The 20,085-nt window shown below is 44.4% G+C and overlaps 1 protein-coding gene across 4 annotated transcripts; it reads left to right on the forward strand.

Annotated features, from left to right (window-relative positions):
• Window positions 1–430: 430 nt before the first annotated feature.
• On the forward strand, window positions 431–19,250 carry RGN (regucalcin). 4 transcript variants are annotated; one of them, XM_054056845.1, is made up of 8 exons: window positions 431–488; window positions 2,298–2,383; window positions 6,717–6,881; window positions 9,998–10,180; window positions 11,428–11,643; window positions 13,140–13,271; window positions 17,882–18,036; window positions 18,783–19,250. In XM_054056845.1, the coding sequence occupies exons 3-8, from the start codon at window positions 6,719–6,721 to the stop codon at window positions 18,831–18,833; spliced, it is 900 nt and encodes a 299-aa protein (XP_053912820.1). In that variant the 5' UTR covers window positions 431–488; window positions 2,298–2,383; window positions 6,717–6,718; the 3' UTR covers window positions 18,834–19,250. The 4 variants fall into 4 exon arrangements, with proteins under 4 accessions (XP_053912820.1, XP_053912821.1, XP_053912822.1 ...); XM_054056846.1 differs by lacking the exon at window positions 431–488 and having other exon boundaries at window positions 2,293–2,396; XM_054056847.1 differs by lacking the exons at window positions 431–488; window positions 2,298–2,383 and adding an exon at window positions 4,063–4,184.
• Window positions 19,251–20,085: the final 835 nt, after the last annotated feature.

The raw sequence follows: 20,085 nt of genomic DNA on the forward strand, positions 1-20,085 counted from the left end.
CTGCAGGTAATTTGAAGTTTGCTTCTGATTTGGGCCTGAGGAAGGGCTCGGGTGTCTGAAAGCTTCAAACACTGAAAGCACTGTTGCTAAATCAGCTACTTGAATGAAAGATGCTGCCTTTCCCTGAAGTCCCGGCTCTCTAGCACAGCCTCCGTTGTGGCTATAATTTTGCAGCTGCCGTAGCTCATACCAATGCTCTTTTTATTACTATTTTTTTTTATCCCTAGGCAAGCAAAATGCAAATTTGAGTAACGTGGGGTACTAAGAGCAGAAAAGTAAAGCATTAATGAAAAACCTCTTGGCCAAACTCCACTGAAGAACGCTTGCCCTTTCTGAAGCGCCCTGTTCCCCAGCTGCTCCAAGCACAGAGCGGAGGGCTAGAAAGGAACAGGCTGGACATTCAAGCTTTGTGAGGCAGCTTGAGGTGGCAGGAACTAGCACTTACAGGTGCTCCTGTGGCAAAGGAATTGGAGGTGCACATGTGAGAGGTATTGTGAAACACTTGAGAAGCTGGCTGCGCTGGGAAAGGTCATATAACGCGTCTGCTTATGGTGGTGTGAGATGCTTTTTTATGAGACCACAGCCAGTTTATAAGAAAAGAAGTCTGCATAATAAACCAGAATAAGTAGAGGGTACTGTTGCTGGTTGTGTGAGAGAAACTGGAGTTTTAAGGCTAAATGCTTCAGTAACTTCACAGTAATTCAGTGCAATCCACTTAGAAAAGATTTCCTGCTTGAGATTCTTAATCCATTTTGCATCAGCTTCCATGACTGTGATAGCAGTGGGTGTTGGACTTGATGTAACATATAAATTGAAGGGCACAAGTCTGCTGTTTAACACCCTTGTGCCACCTTCTCCCAGAAAGACATTTGCAAACCAGGAAGATTATGTACTTCGGCAAATGTTTGAACTGCATGAATATTTACACATACGTGACAGTGATCATCCAGACTGGTAAACAGACTTCTCAGCAATTTGAGCTCTCCTGGACCTACTTGTTGCTTGCTAACAAATAAAATCTTGATCTAGATGCACGAGTCAATTCCAAGAACTGTATATGGCCCAAAACAAGTATGTGGCAGGGCCAACACTTTCCAGCCAACTGATTGCAGCAAATGATTTTATATTTCTACCTCTGTTCTTGCTCGGCTGTTGGGTTTTGTGTTTTGGTGATTGTAATCATGTATTATCTACTAGTGGTGAATTCCCCCATACTTAGTGTGGTTGCCCTAAAGGGTGTAATTAAGGGCAGGCTTACACTGGCCTAGTGGCTCTTTCGGGTCCAGTGACCTTGGCTCCGTCCCTGCTCTCGGCTGCACTTTGCTCGGCTGTGGAGGAGGCCTGACAGACTCCCTTCATGCAGTGCTTAGAGGCAGCTTTAAGATACTAACATCTGATACGCTGTATTTGCACTTTGTACCCAGCATGGATAAGGATGGGTACAGCCCTCCCACCTTAAACCTTAAACAGAAGTAAAACAAGAAGCTGAAAGCTGCAACAAAGCTCTAAGAATAAAGAAATGGCAGGATTGGGCTCAGAACAACAGGGCCCTTCCAGGAACCAGTATAAGAGAAAAGAAACTTTTCATAACTCTTAGAATCGTCCAGCACCCCTTCTTGCCTGTAGTCCTTAGGAGTGGGGGGATTTTTCCAGCTCTGTGGCACATGGGGCCATTCTCCAGAACTGCTCAGCGCTTCCTGACTGTGGAGAAGGGTAATGGCTTGTGCCAGGCTCTGGGAACCTGCAGTCTGGGTGAAGGCTGTGACTTCACCTTGCAGGACCTCCCATGACACAGATTTACTCCTTGTGCTCTTCATAGTTGTGATAACAAGATTCCCCTTCCCCTGCAAAGCTGGAGGACTAAGTGTGCAATGTGCCCTACCACATGGAATAAATGCTGGGCTACCAGTCATCTCCTTTGGAAGCTTTGCAGGTGCAGCAACTCCCTACTGCTGGGATTTGGAAGCCTCATTGTGGCTGCGATGCAACAGTGGGAATTTCATGGTGGGGAATCCATGTGGAGGCAGCAGCACCTTTGGCAGCTGCCTCTTCTGTGCTCTTCTTTCCCATAGCGAACTTGTACTGGCGGAAGATCTCAGCTGATGTTCTCTGTTAAGGTACCCTCCCATTAATTCCTCCCTTCTACCTTGCCTGGATTAGTCATTACAGAAAAGATAAAGCAGGAGGACTGTCCCACATAACTAGAGATCGAAGATCAAAATATTTGGCACTTTAGAAAAAGACCAGAGTTTATGTTGTAACCTGACACTCACAGAAGCTGTTAATTTTCTCCCAAGGTGTGTGCCAACACACAGCTTGTTTTGATGCCTCCAAACCATGCTGGCAAGTGCCTAAGGCAGCAAGGAGCAGAGAGACTGGCCAGGTGGGTTGAGCATGTGAGTATCTCCTGGTGCTGGATTCAGTAAGCTGTAGTATTGGCTGTGTATCCGAACAGTCTCCTAGTGTGCAAGGACAATGGGAGAGAAGCAAATGTGGCCGAGCTTTTTAAAAAGCGACAATTGCGTTTCAGTGCACTCACAAATTCTCAGTGAATTCTTTGCATACTTCCATTTTTTTACATCTTGGAATCATCTTTCCTTGTAAAATGTATGAAAGAAACAGAGCTACTTTGGCATATTTTGTTCTGGATGTTTGTTTTCTGTGTTGGCACTCACTAATAATTTGCTTGCCTCAGGTCCAAGATTAAATTCTGCTGTTTGTTATACAACACCACATTGGGAAATAAAAAATCCCCCATGTTCAGCACTGAAGGAAGGCTGTGCTAGCCTATAAAATAAAAGCCTGACTAGTCGGGTAAGGTGACAATAAGTTAATAAATATCATGTTAGTAGTCCGTGGAGGGAAGCCTGCATGAAACGTGTTGGTAAGGACATGTAGCCCGTGAACTGTCTAGATATAGCACTAAAGGAAGAAAATGTGACCAATAGCATCTTGTCCTGTATCAGAAACAATGTGGCCAGCAGGACCAGCTCCTGTATTCAGCATTGTGCCCCTTTATTCAGCACTGGTGAGGCCACACCTTGAATCTTGTGTTCAGTTTTGGGCTCCTCATTACAAGAAAGACATTGAGATCCTGGAGCGTGTCCAGAGAAGGGTAACAAAGCTGGTGAGGGGGCTGCAGAACAAGTCATACGAGGAGCTGCTGAGGGAACTGGGGCTGTTTAGCCTAGAGAGGAGAGACCTACAGGTCTACAACCATCTGAGGGGGCTGTAGTGAAGTATGTGTTGGTCTCTTCTCCCAACTGACAGGTGATAAGATGAGAGGGAATGGCCTCAAGCTGCGTCAGAGGAGGTTCAGATTGGACATTAGGAAATATTTTTACACTGAAAAGGTTCTCAGGCACTGGCACAGACTGCCCAGGGAAGTGGTGGAGTCACCATCCCTGGAGGTGTTTAAAAGATGGGTAGATTAAGTCCTTAGGGATATGGTTGAGTAGTGGATGGTACGGGTTGTCTTGATGATCTCAAAGGTCTCTTCTGACCTAGTGAGTTCTATGATTCCAATGTAGTCAGGGTTGCGAGCACGTGCTGTGTGAATAAGAGTAACCCAGTAAAAATGCTTGACAGGAGGTAATTGCCGATAGAATGGGGTATGATAAGGAACACAGAAAATCTGTTATAGAAGCTGTGAAGGGGCTGCCCAGTGAAGGACACCAGTGGGTGCTGTGCGATCACTGGTGCGCAGCACTGGGCTGTGACCCTTGAATAGACGGGCTGCTAAAAGTGCCAGCTGGAAATGAGAGTCTGGCTGGGGGAGAGGCAGGTTTTGGAGCAGCCAAGTTAATCCTGGTCTGCTGCGATGGGGCAGTGAGCCAGCCTGTGCCTAACCCGTGTACCCCAAGTTGCCAAGAGAAGAGACGCAAGAAAGACGCTGAGCTGTTCAGCCGAAGTAGATTTATGTCACTGATCCTTACAGGGATGAGTGAATCCAAGTCAAAAGGCATTTTGTCATGGAATATCGAAGAGGAGAGCTGGCCAAGTTGCTTTTTGCTTTACAGCTTGAGGCTTGGGAGCTGTGGCAGCTGTAGCGCGGAGACAGGCAGGCGCAACAGGGAACTGCGTGTGGGAATTGTGATGCTGGCTGTTTGCCTGGCACCTTTGGAAGCTTTTGAGGCAAGAGAAGCAAAGGAGGGCACGGCATGCTGAAGACACTGGATTTCTGGGTAACTAGGGAAATGCTGCAAGAGCTGTGAAAGAAGTTGGGGGGCCAGGGAAGACAAGGCTCAATAGACACCTAAACCACAGCAAGAAGAATCATAGAATAGTTTGGGTTGGAAGGGACCTTAAAGATTATCCAGTTCCAAGTCCCCTACCATGGGCAGGGACATCCCACCAGATCAGGCTGCTCAAGGCCCCATCCAACCTGGCCTTAAACACCTCCAGGGATGGGGCAGCCACAGCTTCCCTGGGCAACCTGTGCCAGTGCCTCACCACTAGAAAAGGTGTGGAGAAACCAGGCTTTTTGGAAAGCAGCCTCTCCAGAGAGCAGGGAAACATGGGTGCTGCAGAGAGTGATTCAAGAAGTGGATACTAATACAAAAAGTGGAATATTTTTTATTTAAGCTTAAGTAAATTTTTATCTAAGTAATTGTATTATTTTTGAAAGTTAGACAGAATGTCCCTCTGACAGCACATTTTCTTTCAATGTTTTTCCAGAAGCTGTTCATTCTTTGGAGATCTTGCGTTCAGTATGACCTGTGCTGAACAGACATGTCTTTTTCAATGGTCACCCCTATTTGCAGCCTTTCCCTGTCTCAAACGCAAGGTCAGGCGGAGCTGGCTCCAAAGCTCCAGATTAGCAAGAGATCTGACTGTTGTGAAGTTCATAATAACGTTAAGGTTAGACTTTGGAAAGTAACAGAACATGCACAAGATTTCAGGGAAAATTTATCCATATGGAGGTAAGTGGGAAATGATTCTGTCCCAGCTCTTGTCTCGCTGCACCGTTGATGGAGATCGCATTGATGAAGGCCTGATTTAAAGCACTTCTTTCTAAAACTCCAAAACGACCCTTAGAGAGTTTATTTGCCGGCATTTTCGGTACCCAGTGCCACCCTCCTCCCTGCAGCTCCGCGAAGGGGGAGCCGAGCCCCCCCTGTCCCAGCCTGAGCAGCCTCCGCTCTCCTCCTCCCTGGGCAGCACCCCGGGGTTGGGCTGTCGGGGCCCGGTGCCCCCCCGGCTCCCGAGGGGCTCGGCTCCAGGCCTGGGCGGGGCGGGAGGCTCCATCCGAGGGCATCGCGGCCGCGCGCCCCGCGGAGCCGCCTCAGCGCTATAAGAGCGGGAAGGGGGGGGTGACACACACACACACACACACACACACACACACACACGCGACAACTGGGCGTGCGCCTGCGCCGGGGACACAGGTAGGGCCGGCGAGGGGTGCGTGTGTGCTTTGTGGGTATTATGAGTATTTTCTTTTCTAGAGATATGTATTTAATAGCTGTGCAATGCGATATAGGTGTCTGAACGCCGGCGTCCCGGGCGCGGCAGCGGCGCTGGGCATTGCCCTGCCCGGCACGGCTCCCCCCTCGACCCTTAGGTCGGTTTTTCCTTTTTGTTATGCTTTTTCCCATCTCTTTTTTTTTTTTATGGAAGGTAAAGGCAGGATGGGGCGTCCTCCTGCCTCCCCTCGAGAGTTGGGATTCGCTTCCCAGCAGGCTCCCGAAAACGCCGGTAAATAAACTCTCTAAGGGTTGTTTTGGAGTTTTAGAAAGGAAGGACCCTCTCAGGGCTGGGCGGCAGGAGAGAGCCCATCTCCGTCAATGGCGTGCAGCGGGACAAGAGCTGGGACAGAACGGATTTCCCGCTTAAATACATAAGGATAAATTTTCCCAGAAATCTTATGCATTCTATTAATTTCCAGGGACTAATTTTAATGTCATTATGAACTTCACAACAGTCAAAACCCCCTTGCTAATTGGGAGCTTTGGAGCCAGCTCTGCCTGACCTTGCATTTGAGACAGGGAAAGACTGAGAACAGAGGTGGTCACAGAAGGAGAAACATCTGTCCAGCACAGATCATACTGAACACAAGACGTTATCATCTCCAAGGAGTGAGCAGTGTCTGGAAAAACACTGTCTAAAAGGAAACATGCTATCAAAAGGATGTTCTAACTTTAAAAAAAATACTAATGCTTAGATGAAAAGTGGGGGAATGGGTATAAACTGGAGAGGGGCAGATTTAGGCTTGATAGAAGGAAGAATTTCTTCACCATAAGAGTGATGAGGCACTGGCACAGGTTGCCCAGGGAAGCTGTGGATGCCCCATCCCTAGACGTTCAAGGCCAGGTTGGATGGGGCCTTGGGCAGCCTGATCTAGTGGGATGTCCCTGCCCATGGCAGGGGGGTTGGAACTGGATGATCTTTAACATCCCTTCCAACCCAAACTATTCTATGATTCTATGATTCTAAACTTGCTTAAATCAGAAATATTCCATTTCTTCGTAGTAGTAACCACTTCTTGTATCAGTGGGGTCTGGGATGGACGAGCGTGGAGTTGGAAGAGCAAAGTGGGCAATCGGTGCTGGCATTGCAAATAAACTCCTTTCCTCTGTGCAAGTGAAACCACTCTTGGTTGAAAATGCATCTCTAAACCAGCTGCGGACACAAATGCTGGTTTTCAGACCTGGGGGTTGGTTTTATGCGTGCTCGCTTTTGGCAGGTATGTAAAACCAGACTGGTTTTCCCCACAGGAATGTCATCCATTAAGATTGAGTGCATCGGCAGCGAGGGCAACAGGCTTGGGGAGTCGCCTGTCTGGGATGAGAAGGAGAGCGCCCTTCTCTATGTGGACATCACGGGTAGGAAGGTGTGCCGCTGGAGCTCTGTCACCAACCAAGTGCAGGCCATCTCAGTGGGTAAGGAACAGCTGGAAAAGCCCTCTGCTGAAGGAGCGTAAGAGTTGTGCATCGTTGTTCTGACTTGGCCCTGTGACCTTGCCAAAACAGGCAGGACTCTTGTAGGTGATGCTGAATGGTGCTTGTCTTCATAGAATCGTGGAATGGTTTGGGTTGGAAGGGACCTCAAAGATCATCCAGTTCCAACCCTCCTGCCATGGGGGCTGCTAGTGCAGCCAAGGTAGCGGACAACTCCCATCTTCTGGGGCAAGGAAATTTCTCCCTAAAACCTAACTGTGCTGGACGAAAGAGGTCACTGAGGCTTGTGCTGCATGCAGAAACAAATACAATGACTGGCCAGAATTGGTCCTGAGAACTTCTCTTGTGATTTTGTGCTACTGGATCACACTCGATCTATTTCTCTTCCATCTTAATTATTCTCTTCTACTCCTCCTTTGTCCCAGAGGTAAGGGTCACCAAAACTCTCCTCATCTTGATGTCTGTGGGAGTATTGTTGCTGATTTGGATGAGCAGTGCCTGCAACATCTGCTTTATTAGAAGGAAGTCTCTCATAGTGATTTAAGAAGATCTTTTTTTAAGGTAACAATGTCACCAGCTAAAGTTTAAGTATTTATTCCAGAAAAGAAGAGGTGTGCTAACTCTCATAAAGAGTTGCAGATTTACTTCTGGATCTGATAACATGAATATTTGTCTGAAGACAGTTCCTTAAATGGGTTTGGTACTTGGATTTATTAATTCCTTGTGTTCATTTACACTCAATGAAAATAACTTGCTCACCCACAAGCTGTTCCAGTTATTCACAGTGAATTGATCTGGACTTGTCAGCTTTTCAAATTACTGTAGTTACCAGTTTTAAGATGAGAGAAGGCCTGAACCTGATTTTGGAAACATTGCTTCCCAAGTTTGTTTCCTCTTGCCTTAGCTGAAGGAGTGTGATTCTCCCTGCCTCAGCCCCTGCCAACTCGGACCTGCACTCCAAGGTGTAATATTTTACATGCGGCCTTTCTGGAGATGTAGAAGTGTTAGTAGCTTAACTAGCTACTCTTTCTTTTTTTTTTCCCTAACTTCCTTCTGTTTCCTCTGCTTGGTAATAAATTGGATATAATTAATAGCTGTGCCTTTGGGAAAACCATGATTTAAAGACCAAAAAACGCTAATAGCTAGAGTGTCATGTGATTAAATTGTTGGGTTGATGTCCAAAGTGGAAACGGAGAAATTACTCATTACTGAAGCTTATGGAGAATTACAACAACCCCACACTTAGCAACAACTTCAAATGCCCTTTTCAACTCCACAGGGAAAACACCACTCCATACATAACTGTGCCTGAGGGCAGACCTTATAGGTCAATTCTCTGTTTGGCATAAAACAGGACTGCAAATAAATCAATTTCTGTGGGCACTGCTTAACAAAGCCCCCCAGGGTGGCTGCAGACTGAGCCGGGTGCAAGGGCTGATGCTCGTGCTCTATGTGTGCTGTGAACAGTAGGGTGGCTGTATCTCTCTTGATAACCCCACAAACCGCATTCCCCTGGGGTGCTTTGTCAGGAAGGCACGGGGCCCTTCCTGTGGCTCTAGGGGTGTCCTGGGGGCCGAGACCTGCAGGGACAGGCAGGCAGGGGTGTACAGGCTGCAGTGCTTGGGAGCTGCTCCCCCCAGGGTTGGAGAAACACCTTGGGGGCAGCCCTGGTGGAAGGTTGCCTGCGGGCCGTGGCCCCAGCTGCTTACTGGGGGAGCAAATGGAAAGTTGTATTCCCACAGACTGCCAGCACAGCCCTTGCTGCCTGCACAGGCAGAAAACCGCTTTTATTGGGATAGTTACTGGCAATTTGAGAGCAGCAAAATGACTTCCTTTGGTAGGGGCCACGCATGGCTGAGGGGACTCTGCCGACCCCTCTGTGCTGGCATGAGAAGGGGAGGTGGCACCCGCCAGCGTCTGGGAGTCCCAAACCACTAGCAGCCTCGCATCTCCAGGTGAAGGAGTTGCTGAAATTGAGCTTGCCGTCAGATGTGCAGCTGGGGTGTTGGGGGCAAATAGCATTTAGAATTTTAGCATGGTGGTGGTACAGCTGCTGGGGCAGCAGAGGGAAGGAGTGTCCTGAGCCAAGTGCAAGCAGCCAGAAAAGAGCAGCTCCTTTTGGCAGCGGTGGTGGCTGGTAGTGATTATGAGTGTTTGTGAAACTATTGCCTAATTATACCTTTGCAAATCTATGCATACAAGAAATGGTTTATTTTTCAATTAGAAAGCTGGCATTTAGTCCCATGCGTATTCCTAAGTCTTGTGTGTTAAATAAATGTCTCAGATTTTATTGCGCTGTTTAAAGTTATTGTTCCTTATGTCGTGCCTGGCTTTTACAGAATTATTTTCTTTACTGTTGTTTCTCTGTTTGTGTGTTTGTTTTTTTTTAAAATTCCTTTACAATAACCAGTTGAGGCTTTATAGTATAATAGCTCAAATAAATGTAAACTAACTGTGGAACATTTACTAATTTTCTGCTTTGCTTTAGTTCTACCACTCCTTGGTGTGGTTTTGGTGCTGCTGGAGCTGTGTCTGAACTGCACAGCAGAGTGTGGTGCGAAGTGCGTCTCCCCTGCTGTCCCAGGGCAGAGACACTCTCTGCTTCTGTGAATTATGACTGAATGGCTGTGCAGGGCTGGTTTACTCAGGAGCTGTGCTAAACAAACATAGTTGCTCCAGAGCTCTTGCGGCCATCAGTTTTTCCCTTGGGGAAGGGGAACTCACTCAGTAGCCTGTTCTGAAAAGTTTATGTGCCTGTACCTGTCCCCTTTTTATGTTTTTTTTTAAAAGCACATAATCATTACCAGCACCTAGTTCTGCTGTCACCCTCAGGAGCAGTGGGAATACTCAAGTTCCCTGAGTTTGTGTCCCAAGCAGGTGATTCTTTTCATAGCACTTTCTGTGTGCTTTAAGTATGTTTCCTTCCCATGTAAGGGTCTATTTCTCTGTATTTAAACATCAATTTTGTTGTCAGAAAATAAGTTATTTCTCTTGCCCATGGTCTCACTGAGTTCGATATGACTCCGTGTCTCAAGTGGGTAGGAAATAAATGTCTCTTCATAGCACACATCTTTTTTTCCATTTCACCCTGTTTCTAGATGCTCCTGTGAGCTCCGTGGCTCTCCGAAAATCTGGGGATTACATCATCACCCTTGGAACCAGGTTTGCTGCTTTGAAATGGAAAGAACAGCAGGTAACCACCATTGAGCATGTGGACAAGGATAAACTGAACAACCGATTCAATGATGGGAAAGTAGATCCTGCAGGGAGGTATTTCGCAGGTATGCTGCCAGTGGTTCTTTCCTTCTGCTGCTCTGTTTGGTTTTGGTGACAGAATGCAGTGATCAGTTGTGGATGCAGCAAGCGTTTGTTCATAGTTAAATGATGGGGATTTTCATTGTTTTCTTCAGACAGAGTTTAATCCCATTTGCAAATCTATTTGTAGCAACTGGACACCATTCTATCTGGCCTACATTTTTAGAAAGGAGCCCACTATTCAGAGCCTGCTTGGTGTAAGACAAAGGACTTGCCTCCTTCCTGCTGGCATGCTTGTTTTGGATACTCTCAGGGTGCCAACACAAAATACTTCTCCAGCAAGAAATTTATAGTACTGTAGGTTTTGTTCTTCATAAATTAGGATTTATAGATGGTATTTCTAAAAACTATGTGTCTGTTCAGCCTGGATGAAAGAAGGCTCAGAGAGATCTTACACACACAGGTAAGTAAGTACCTGATGTGGGGAGAGTAAGGAAGAGGGAGCCAGGCTCTGCTTGATGGTGCCCAGTTATGGGAACAGAGGCAAAGGGGACAAACTGAAATTCAGGAAATTCAGTTTAAATGTAAGAAAACTCTTTAGTGAAGATGATCAAATAGTGGACACATTGTCCAGAGAGGCTGTGGAGTCTTCATCTGTGGAGATAATCAAGGCATAACAGTGCCCTGTGCAGCCTACAGTGTCTGACACTGCTCTGAGCAGGGCGTGGGCTCAAATGATCTCCAGAGGTGCTCCATCATCCTGTCCTCTTGTATTTTAAAACACTGTTCTGTGCCTCTGCCCTGAAATTGTGTCCCCAGGCTCACCTTAACTTGCTTTTACCCAGCCTGTCAAGAGCCAGTCTCAGCTTCCAAGTTCAAGCCACAAAGATCAGATTTGGTTTTGAAGAGGCTTTAGTAACACCCATTCTGAGGAAGGAGGAAATTTTATTCCAGTCTCTGCTAGACATTAAGATTTGTGGAAAGTTAAATGCTAACCATACCTTTCTTAGTATTTGAATGACTGAATAAAACATTTTGCAGAAATCACATTGCACACTGTGTCTGCCATAGCTCAACGAAACACCAGAAGCTTTACTTTGTTGTCTGCTGCTAAAATCTGCCTTTCTGTTTTGCTTCTAACTCAGTTTCTTCCCCCACATTGTGTTCTTTTATGATGACTGTGTGGTCATCATCATAGCAGTGGGCTGCCACCAAACCTGAAGGAGAGGCAGTTCACCACTGAAACCGCTTTCTCCCCTTTGGCTCTCTACAGGTACAATGGCTGAGGAGATTCGACCTGCAGTGCTGGAAAGACACCAGGGTTCTCTCTATACGCTCTTCTCCGACCTCTCAGTAGTGAAGCACTTTAATCAGGTGGACATTTCTAATGGGCTGGACTGGTCACTGGATCACAAAACCTTCTTTTACATTGACAGTTTGTCCTACTCCGTAGATGCCTTTGACTATGACCTCCAAACTGGAAAAATTGGTATGAATTTTTGTATTCTAACATAATCCTTTTTGGCTTAAGGTTGTGATTTCCATTCTGGTTATTATGCAGACATGATCAGAGCTTTGGGAGGACTTCTTCAGAAACCTCCTTAGAACAAAAAAACAGAAGCCATATTAACATTCATCTGCACCTGTGTAGGCTCCTAGCTCAGACTGGTCAGAGGCTGTTGTTGATATTATAAAGTATTTAAATGGCATGGCGGGGTTTGACTCTTAATCTAGACTACTGTTACTATACACAGTGCATATCTGATCTGTCTGTATAAAGAGGGCAAAGTGTTTCTTTTATGGCTAGATTTCTGTGGCTCTGTGTTTCTTATTCATCATAGGCAAAGTCACAGAAAAGATTGTAGTCTTGTGCAAAACCTCTCGTAGCTTCCAATAGATTTTTTTTTCAGCCTGTTTTGTTTTTTGAAAAATAATCTTTTCAGTGAAGATTCTGCAGACTAAAGCAACAGCAGGAAAGCAGTAACTCAAAACTCTTCTTCCTTTATTTAAAACAAAACAAGCCCTTAAGGCCTTCTACAAGCTTGGGCAAAAGAAAAATTCCAGTGACTTGGACTAGTAATCTGCTTTTGAGTACATGAACTGCAGTATTTTGCTTTAAAAGAACCCAGTCAATTTGATATTTAGCTTTAAAACTGTGAATTGAAAGTCTTATTAGGTCTATAGCATTTTGTCCCAATGTTTCTCTTCTGTGTCTTACAACTGAGTTTTTCTTTAGGAAATAGAGTGGTTCTCCTCTTTCTCTGTCTCGCACTTGCTCTCTTTCTTTCTGTGGGCAATCTGACAATCCCCAGGAGCGCAAAGGAAACTAATTTCAAATATTGCTACATATGAGAAACATTGAAGTTGTCAGAGCATAAAATAAAAAATGTTGGAAAGTTGGTTTTAATTTTCTTTGATAACAGTGGATGAAAGTTCAGATAGAGTTTGGTTTGAAGTTGACAGTATGCCTTTGAACTTGATGGTTTTCCTAATTCTGTGTTTATATAAACTCTCAGTTTATATATCTGAAGGTCAGTTTTGTGTTTGAACGGTGATTATTGGCACATTCCAGCAATGTGTTTGAAAAGTCTCCAGCTCTCTGACTGAAAGCGACCCATACTTCAAATGATCCAAACTGCTTTTAGAACAAGTAATTAATTTTCTGGTTATATATCTCATTAAATTATTCAGTTATTCATTTAATATTGTAAGTAGGAAGCTTGAGTGGTGCACTAGGAAAGTAAACCAGAAAAAAGGATTGTGCTTCCAATGGATAGAAACTGATCCACAGGCTTTCTCGCTGAGAAAAAACTCTCAGGAAACAGAGCAGCAGATGTGATCTCTTTCTTTAATGTGCAAAAAATCAGGACTCAGGACTACTGTTATTTGAAAATAACAGTACAAATAACTCTGCTGGGCTGGGACTGATAAAAATTTTAACAACGGTCTCACTCAGTTTTGTTGTGTTTTTTTTCTACCCTTCAGGCAACCGTAGGAGTATATACAAGCTGGAAAAAGAGGAAAGCATTCCTGATGGGATGTGCATTGATACAGAGGGCAAACTCTGGGTAGCTTGTTACGATGGTGGGAGAGTGATTCGTCTTGACCCTGAGACAGGTGAGTCCTTGCAAAGGATGGACTGGAATTAGAATTTTAGAATAGTTTGTGTTGGAAGGGACCTTAGAGATCTTCTAGTTCCAACCCCCTGCTATAGGCAGGGACATCCCACTAGGTCAGGTTGCTCGAGGCCCCATCCAGCCTGGCCTTGAACACCTTCAGGGATGGGGCATCCACAGCTTCCCTGGGCAACCTGTTCTGTGTTTAAAAAAAGAAGAAGCAAAAGCAAAGAATGAGAGGAGTTTTTTTATCCTCGTGTAAATGATATATCTGCTATTTTTTAAAAACACTACTTTTTTTAAAAAATACAATCCTATGTCCCTGTTCTCCAAAGTCAGCTTTGTGAATAAGTCTCCTTTTCTTCCCAGCCTTTGTGGTGCTGGAAAAGGTAAAGTTGCTGAGATTACCATTAGACTTGTGAATTGTTTGAATTAGCATCCTTTTGCATCCTCCAAACTTAAAATCAGAGTTTACCTCATTGATAAATAGAAAAGATGACTTAAGCCATTTTTTGCCTTGTTTCTTCAGCACAGTGTATTATTTTGGGAAGCCGATGAGGTTAATACAAGTCCCACATGACACAGATGCCAGCAACACTTTTTTTTTAATTGTTGAAAAGTATTTACACAGTAAATTTTGCAATTAAAATAATAAAAAGTATTTAATGAATTCCACAGCATTTTGTCATTCCCGCAGTAACATCTTGGGTGTGCCCATTGTCTGAGCCTGTCCTTCATTGCTACTCTCATTTGGACTTTGGTGGTCTGCCAGGCGCAATTACTCTGGGTAAAAAATGTGCATAAAGCACTTCAGGGAGACTGAACTGCAGTGTCTGAAAGGAGCCACTGGGTAAGAATGGGAGCATGATTTTAACAGATCCCAGACAGCACAGGTTTGCATAATGCAGCATAGGAGCAACTGCACTTGGTTCCATCTGGGATCTCTTGAACTCAGGTCCAGCCCTAACGGAAGCCTTGGGGTTTTGTGGGCCTACAAATTCAGGGGTGCCAGAATCCCTTGATGTGTGCCGCCTCTGCATTGCACACACTGGCACACACCTGCAGCAGGTGGGTCAGGCTGCAGCCTCTCTTCTGTCTCTGCCGGAACCTCCTGCTTGAGGCTCAGGCTGTGCTTTTCCCCTCACTTTTTGATTTGTACTCATCTAAGGTCAGCCTGCAAGATTTCCTCCTGTCCTGCGGAGTGTGTGCCCCAACCCTAGGAGGAGGAAGGTCCAGGTGGATGATCCCAGCAGCTCTGGGACCTGTTTCTGGTCCCACATCCTCTCCCTGTTGTGGGCAGAGCACTCCTTGGTGTGACCTCTTCCAGCCCTTTGAATGCCCTCACGGAGCAGTGGACTCTACCTCCTCTCTGATTCGCTGTTTCTACCTTTTCTCCTCCATTGCTTTCACCTTCTTCATTTTTTTTCTACTTGTTTTCCCTTTCCTCCTCCCTTTTGGAGGTGTTTTATTAAGGGAAAGCAGATGGGAGTAGTGTCCATAAGCAGATGCATAGGGAGACTGTAAGAATAGGGAAAGCAGAGTATATATATCCCTAATGCATTCCCAGCTTTCAGCTGTGCTTAGCTCAGGGTCTTTCAGAGCTGCATGTGATATCCGTGTATGGGCAACTCGCAGTGCATTTCCAAGTTTCTGTGAACATGTTCTGTTTCCCCTAGTCCACATAAAACTCCCAGCACCCACAGTGAACAGGAGCAGGAAGTTTCATGGACAGATGTTAAAAAGAGCCACCTTCTTTGTGAGCATCTCGTGCTTATCTGCTCTCTCTGTGCTATCATTTTAAGAGAATGTCTAAAGTCTGCAGTTTGTCAGATTCTGAGTGAGTTGTAACTATTCAGGGAGATAACCCAGACAGGTTTGAGGAGAACTCCATGAAACCCTGTCTTTCAATGCACAACAGCTATTGAGTGTCGCTTGAATGCCTGTCAGCCAGTTGCAGATACATCCACTGATAAAGAGCTCATCTAAAGCACGTGAAGGATTTTCAGGTTTCGTTGACAGTAAAGCTTGAATTGCATTCTTAAGGGAATGGATGAGGAAACTTGTCTGTTTGGCATCTTTTCTAAGTGAAGGTTTTGAGGTTCTGGATGAAGCAGCTTTTCATGTTGAAGCTTCTTTAGCCTGGGTAGCCGATACCTTTAGGTTCAGGATGTGCTACGGGAAAGGCTGTGATGGCTGATTGCACTGAGTTTGCAAAGAGCTCAAAAGGGATGTCTAACTTGTACATTGCCAAGTCTTGTCTTACCTTCCAGTCACTTAGTGACCTGCTAGTTTTGTGTTATCATGTATTTTAATTAGGAATTAAATATTTTCCAATTCTTCCTAATGATATTTCTTATCCTTTGATTGTACAGGGTCTAAAAGATCTGCTAAGTTTCTCTCTTCTACAGCTATCAAACATAGATGAATATGTCAGATGGATTTCAAAGCATCCAGGTGCAGATGTTCTTTCATCTCCGTGAAGGTGTTTCTCATTTTAGAGCTTTGTAAATAGTATCTTTCAGGCTGTTATCTGCTGAGACCACTCTGCAAGTACAGTCAGGGTCTCTTCCCTTGCCTCTGGAGCTCATGCCTCTTCTCCTACAGTGGATATTTTTTCCCTTTGAATGTCTTTACCACTCATTTTCTCCCAGATCTAGTGTCAGCCAATTTCTAGGGTGACCTCTGGAGTGTTTTATAAGCCACCGTGTAGCCATGTAATCTTTCCACTGCCAGCTGACTGAATAATAACAAAATGCTGCTAAAGCCAGTTGTCTTGTGACTCCTGTTGGTCCTTGTCACTCGCAAGTAGCAGACAGGACTTCTTCTCTCCCAGTTTTGTAGGTATTTTGAGAAAACTGCTGGTCTGAGGGAAGCAACAGGTAACCAGACATGCATGTCTGACAATCTAAACACCATTACACTGATTTTGATTTTTCACTTTGATTTTTACTTTGGCCATCGTGGGTCAAAGCATGTGCCAAATAAGCTGCTTATACAGCATCAGGAATCCCAGAGTGCTGAAACTTCTCTGGCTGTTCTATACAAGAGGCTCTTTCACCACTGCTCTCTCACTGTTTTCTTTTCTTTACTTTGAGATTAAAAGACAGTTTGAAAGCATCCAGCCGTTGTGTCAGGGTTTTCAGTGAAAATTCCCTCTGAGTCCTGTATTCTGGATGTACTGGTTACATCCATACTAGCAAGTAAAATGAATCAGGAGATGTCCTTTAGTCCTGTACCATATGGGATATCGTAGCTTATTTTGCACAGACAGGCTGTTTTCACACACCAAAACAGATCCCACACTGTCTCTGGGGAGCTGCATACCCAACTAGGTGGGCAAATATTGTGCTAAGACTACACCAATGTCTTAATAATGTGGCTCTGGTTTTGCTTGTGCCCTGTTTAGTGCTGTGGTATGGGTGAAGCTGTTTGGTCTGTGCTTTTGTCAGTTCGTTGCAGTCCTGCAAGGGTCCAAAACACAGTTTGTTCTATAAGGGAAAAGATTTAGAGCACATAAAAGGAGTGCTTGCTTTGATAATCACCTCCTAGGAAATGGTGCCCCACTCTGAACTGGCCCAAAAATTTCTCATAGTTGTAAAGTAGGGCAAACGTAACACTTTTTCATTCTCCTTCTAGGGTTCCCAACACCAAACCTACTCTCCTGCTATCGCAACACATCACTAAGCAGTTGGTTGCTGTAAGGGGACCAAGCCCCACATGCAAGGGAGAGGCCAGGGAAATTATATGTTTTGTAAGGAGATTAATGTGCTTTAGCATTATTTCCGGAAAGAGAGATTCAGTTGTTGCTAAGTAAAATAGGCGTGGTGGGTATAGGCAGTTATTGCTGAGAATTAGGAGGAATTTTATAAAAATCTGCTGTAAGGTGTCTCAACAGACTTCTGGATAAGGCTGGAGGCAATCTGTTTGCTACTCTTATTAGGGCAGTAGCTATTTGTTGGAGTAGTAAATGTGTACAATTATTTATGGTAGCTCTTGTAAACTTTATTTATGTTAGTTTCTTGTGACCTTAAGGCATGTCCCATGATCCCTATTTCATGCAAGCTTGATTTGAAAGGATACTGAAATTTCAGGAAAAACTTCTAGGAATTATTCTTCCTTAACTGCAGGCAGTAGAGGTGTAGCACGAGGTATGCCTCAGTAATGCTGCATGAGTTCTGCTTGCTCCAGGCTTCCTTTGTAGTTAAAACTAGGGAAGTCAGCAGGTCTAGGGCATGATTCATGTGACCTATTTTAGGAAGGCATTGTATCCCATTTCCATTGACTGCATGGGCAGCCTAGATGATGAGCTCCCATGCAGATGCCTGCACTGTGGATGCTAGCATTTAATTAGATGACAGGCTGGGTTTGGAAGTGAGAATTGTTTGTGATAATTGAGAGTGAAACTTGTCAAATGATGCCTCGTCAACATGTGGTTTACAGAGCCTGGTTTCTCCCTGTTGTGATGCTCATCAGTATGCTGAAACTCAGCATTAGCCTCCCCTGCACTGGTACCTGCTTTTGTGGAACACTTGGCTCCATGCCCGTGATAATTTGTTTAAATTCCTTGTAGTAAGTAGATGATCAGGAAATGGCATACATGTTTTTCTCCAGGAAAAAGACTCCAGACTGTGAAACTTCCCGTTGACAAGACAACTTCCTGCTGTTTTGGAGGAAAGGATTATTCTGAAATGTATGTGACTTCTGCCAGTGACGGGATGGATAAAGAGGGGCTTTCACGGCAACCACAGGCGGGCAGGGTTTTCAAGGTGAATTATTCTTTTTCCTTTCGTTTTAGAGGACCGTTTTTTTCTCTTCTTCATTTAGGTAGCAAAACAGTTGAAGTGGTGGGAAGCAGGAGAAGCGTGATTGTTAGAGTATCAGTCATATATGTTAAGCTGTTGTTTGTATTTCTGGTTGCAGGACAAGAAAGTTAAATTGATTTAAAGGTTTGAAAATACTTTCAGGTTTAAGTTTGTAACAATGCTGGTACTGCAAGTTTTTTATGCTGTCATCTCTTTCTACTGTTCCCCTTCCTAACACAGTTTGATTTTTCTATTTATTATGGAAAGAACGTATAAATACTCCTGCACCTTAATCAATGGCAAATAAAAGCATCTGCTTTTATTTGTTTTCTAGTTAACTAGAAGCAAATTATCTCTTTAAAAATTAGTCACCTTAGGATTTTTTTTTTAAAGCCCTGCTCTCCCATATGGATGCATACCAAAGGTTACATTGTGAACTGCAGAATTAAGGCTTAGTAGTATCTGAGAAGAGGCTTTTTGGGAATGGACTCTGGCCCTCAGTTGCGTAGCTTTAGAGAAAGACCATAGGTTGAAGCTTCTGGCTGCGATGAGCTGCTGTGCACAAAATATAGTAGGATGTCAAGTTGGAGAACATAGTCCTTTCCTAAATTAAAGCATGTCTAGTTGGGGAAAATAAAAGAAGGAAATGTCTGATAGCAGTGAATTATTGCACTTATCTTTTTTTTTTTTCCCCTCTCTTTTTTTAACAGATAACTGGGCTAGGGGTGAAAGGAGTCCCACCGTACCCATTTGCGGGTTAAATGTACACTCATCAGAATGGATTGGAGAGGGCTGGTGTAAGCAAGACAAGTCCTTGATGCTGGTGTTCAGCATCTTTTGCTTTGAATCTTAACACGATTAAAGTATCTCGTCAGGAGAGGATGAAAAACTACTGAAGTATATGGAATATTTTAAAACCGATCTTTTTTTCCCTTTAAACTCCTGGTTTAAATATCTGATGGTGCTTTTTCTGTTGTGCTAAAGACTCTCACCCTAATAATCTGCTGAATGTTGCAACTTTCTTTTGTGATTAAACAATGTTTTAATATCTTTTTATTTTATTGTTTATTCTTTTGTCTTATTTGCAACCAATGCAATATTGATTTATCAATTGAACTACTTGTAGTGTCTCTCTTATGTATTTTCAAAGTTCCTCATAAAATATCCATTTGTGGTTACTGCTGCTTTAACTGGAACTTCATTTGTCCCACGATGTTCTCAACAATTGAAGCATTAATACGCATTACTGTGCATCTGCATCTTCTTTTTTAGATTACATTTTTAAGGCCTCAGCTGTGGTTGTGCTTAAATTAACTTGGATTGGCTGGAGCCAGTCATTGTCTCTCCCCACCACATGTCATTATGCTGCTCATTTTGATAAACGTAAACCAAAACGTGTGAGATCAAGAGCCGTATCTTTGTCCATCCTCTGAAGATCTTGGACTATCTTGTCAAGATCTGTGATGGCAGGAAAGCATTGGGCACTCTTGGCCATTGGTGTTTAAAAGAAAACATCATCTGCCTCTACCTCCTGTTGAACCAAACTCCCTCAGAGCAGCCTGAGAGGCAAGAGGAGCCTGCATACCCAAATGGCTGCTGCTTCTACAAATGTACGGAAAAGGGAAGTTTTACTGTAATTTCTTCTCGGAACGTGTTGTCACTGAAAGCTTATTCACTGGATCGCTTATTTGCTGGTAGCTTCAGGCCTGTGTGTGCTGAAACAACTGTGGTGTAGCTCAGTTGGCTTTTAAACTGCAGATTTTTCTCTTGATGTGTTACACGTTCCTGTGTAAACCCACCATTTGCGAAGAGAGCCTGTGGCTGTGTGTTTTCTGTACAGGTAGCTCCAAGAATTGGTACCTTATGGTTTTTCAGTGTGTCCCTGCAATCTTGTTGGAGTTTGTTGCTCTCTGTTGGATCTGCTTGTGTCTACTGTGCCCCTCAAGCATGCAGTGAGCAATTGGGAAACTCCCTGGCCCATGGACCACACCAAGGTGTTGGTGCTGCTTTGAA

Source organism: Cuculus canorus, chromosome 1 (genome assembly GCF_017976375.1).
Source record: "Cuculus canorus isolate bCucCan1 chromosome 1, bCucCan1.pri, whole genome shotgun sequence".
In the NCBI taxonomy this organism is placed as follows: domain Eukaryota; kingdom Metazoa; phylum Chordata; class Aves; order Cuculiformes; family Cuculidae; genus Cuculus; species Cuculus canorus.

Excerpts from the sequence above, each read along its gene's own strand:
- RGN (XM_054056845.1), top strand. The coding sequence starts at position 6,719 with ATGTCATCCATTAAGATTGAGTGCATCGGCAGCGAGGGCAACAGGCTT. Across the intron at positions 10,181-11,427 it reads TGCAGGGAGGTATTTCGCAG|GTACAATGGCTGAGGAGATT; the intron begins GTATGCTGCCAG and ends GGCTCTCTACAG. Across the intron at positions 18,037-18,782 it reads AGGCGGGCAGGGTTTTCAAG|ATAACTGGGCTAGGGGTGAA; the intron begins GTGAATTATTCT and ends TTTTTTTAACAG.